The 2,350-nt window shown below is 38.4% G+C and overlaps 1 protein-coding gene across 1 annotated transcript in view; it reads right to left on the reverse strand.

The window, feature by feature from the left end:
- Window positions 1-854, reverse strand: part of LOC107571854 (protein NLRC3-like) — a 2,506-nt gene extending 1,652 nt beyond the window's left edge. Inside the window, exons 1-4 of the mRNA XM_016258239.1 lie at window positions 791-854; window positions 497-604; window positions 182-295; window positions 1-79 (exon numbers count right to left, since the gene is read on the reverse strand). The exon at window positions 1-79 is cut by the window's left edge and continues 1,483 nt beyond it. Coding sequence (XP_016113725.1) covers window positions 1-79; window positions 182-295; window positions 497-604; window positions 791-840 — 351 coding nt within the window. The 5' untranslated portion in view covers window positions 841-854. The remainder of the gene's footprint in view (window positions 80-181; window positions 296-496; window positions 605-790) is intronic.
- Window positions 855-2,350: the final 1,496 nt, after the last annotated feature.

Genomic DNA, 2,350 nt, shown 5'->3' on the forward strand with positions numbered 1-2,350 from the left:
AAAAAAAAAAACTGATACCTCATACAGACACCCAAACTTCTTCAGTAGATTTGATCTAAACGTGTTGAGGACTTCATAGCTGTAAAATAAAAATACCACATTATTACATGAGTTAAAAGGCACAATGTCTTATGTATTCTGACCATATCTACAGATCATATCTCTTTAAGAAATGTTATACCCGAGACCAGGCCGTGAATCTCCGCTCTTGAATTGTTCTTGACAAACCATAGACACGTCACTCTTCATAGACACACAGCTAGACTCTGCTTCTGATCTCTTCTGATCAACTGAACTAAAACAGAGAGAGATAAAGCTAATCTTTAAAATTTCGGTTGGCAACAAATTACCTATTCATTTATTACCAAATTCACTTCAAAAAGCACTTTACCAATACATACACTGTTTATACAAAAACTGTGAAATGAACGGATAATATATAATAATATAAAATGCCATGCTATAGGCTAATCATGTTTTTATACAAATGTTATACCTCAGACCAGGCTGTGAATCTCCACTCTTAAACTTCATTGGTGGATCCATAGACGCGTCACTCTTCACAGACACACAGCTGGACTCTGATCTCTTCTGTTGTACTGAGCTAAAACAGAAAGAGATTTAAGACAATTCTTTAATTTACGGTATTCAATAAATCAACTATACATTTATCATAATCAAATTCAATTTTAATAGCACTTTATAATCATTTCATAAACTGGTTATAACTGTGATAGTGTATGAAACTATAAAATGCCATGCTATAATCATAATTTTATACAAATGTTACCTGAAAGCAGGCTGTGTATCTCCACGGCTAAACTTCATTGGTGGATCCATAGACGCGTCACTCTTCACAGACACACAGCTGGACTCTGGTTCTGATCTCTTCTGATCAACTGAACTAAAACAGAACATATTTAATTCTTTAGAATCATTTTAATATACTTCAAAAAGTATTTTTATAAAAAAAAAAAAAAAAAACTTTTTATGGTATTATTGCTTTCCATATAAAAACTTGAGAGAGAAAAAAAACTTTTTTCTATAACATAACACAACACAACATAACATATGTGTTACTCAAAGTACCTGAATCCTGGAAAACAATCTTCATCTCCAGATGTTTGAGTTTCGTGCATGATGGATCTGAACAGTTTGATCTCCACTGACTCTAGATGAAACTAACAATCACAAAAACTACAGTAATTAAACAGCCTTAAGGCCTTTCCGCACTGAGCGCGATGCGAAAAAGCGACAACAAACGGTGCTTTTACATTGAGCACTAAACGATTTTTCGCCTTCTGCTAATTCACGCCTGCACACTAGGTGGCGCCGACCAACAATGCATTTTTCCTCAGATATTTATCGCGTATATGGATTTAGCATCTAAATGAAGATAAACAAAGTTCGGTTCTACACCAGAAACACAAACTATGTATAATGCTTACAAGAATAGGCTACATCCTAAAATTAAGCTTTAGCGTTAGTTCTGGCAGGTCACGTGAGTCAAGCTTGCATCAGCTGATTCTCAGCTGATCACACAGTTTGATCTCCACTGACTCTAGATGAAACTAACAATCACAAAAACTACAGTAATTAAACAGCCTTAAGGCCTTTCCGCACTGAGCGCGATGCGAAAAAGCGACAACAAACGGTGCTTTTACATTGAGCACTAAACGATTTTTCGCCTTCTGCTAATTCACGCCTGCACACTAGGTGGCGCCGACCAACAATGCATTTTTCCTCAGATATTTATCGCGTATATGGATTTAGCATCTAAATGAAGATAAACAAAGTTCGGTTCTACACCAGAAACACAAACTATGTATAATGCTTACAAGAATAGGCTACATCCTAAAATTAAGCTTTAGCGTTAGTTCTGGCTCACCGATATATCGGTATCGGCGAATATGCCGCTGATATGATTTTTTTTCTTTACAGAACATACAGTATAACGCGGATAAAATGCTTGAAATTGTGTAATTACTTAGTTTGTCCAGCAGAGCGCGCTCCATTGTTTGCTACTGGCGACCTGGATGAAACGCTTTAAAGCTTAAGTCTATGAAAAACCATTGAAACTTTGAACAGCCATATCTCTGTAACGGGCACGGCAGATCCGCACCAAATTCGGCGGATCCCTTCAGCTCGAGGAACCCTCTCGAACACGAATCGAGTGTACGTCTAGAGGCCCGCTTTCGAATGAGACCACCACCGCGTCGATAGCCCCCGGGGTTCGGGAGTTACGGGTGGTTAGATTCACGGTCCGGCGCCAACCGATCTAGCGATCCCGGGGGGTTACCGAGCATTCACACGTTGTCTTATTCGACCGTAAGTGCCCTGCGAAGTGGAC

The sequence above is a fragment of the Sinocyclocheilus grahami genome, unplaced genomic scaffold, assembly GCF_001515645.1.
Source record: "Sinocyclocheilus grahami isolate Dianchi unplaced genomic scaffold, SAMN03320097.WGS_v1.1 scaffold1662.1, whole genome shotgun sequence".
Lineage (NCBI taxonomy): Eukaryota > Metazoa > Chordata > Actinopteri > Cypriniformes > Cyprinidae > Sinocyclocheilus > Sinocyclocheilus grahami.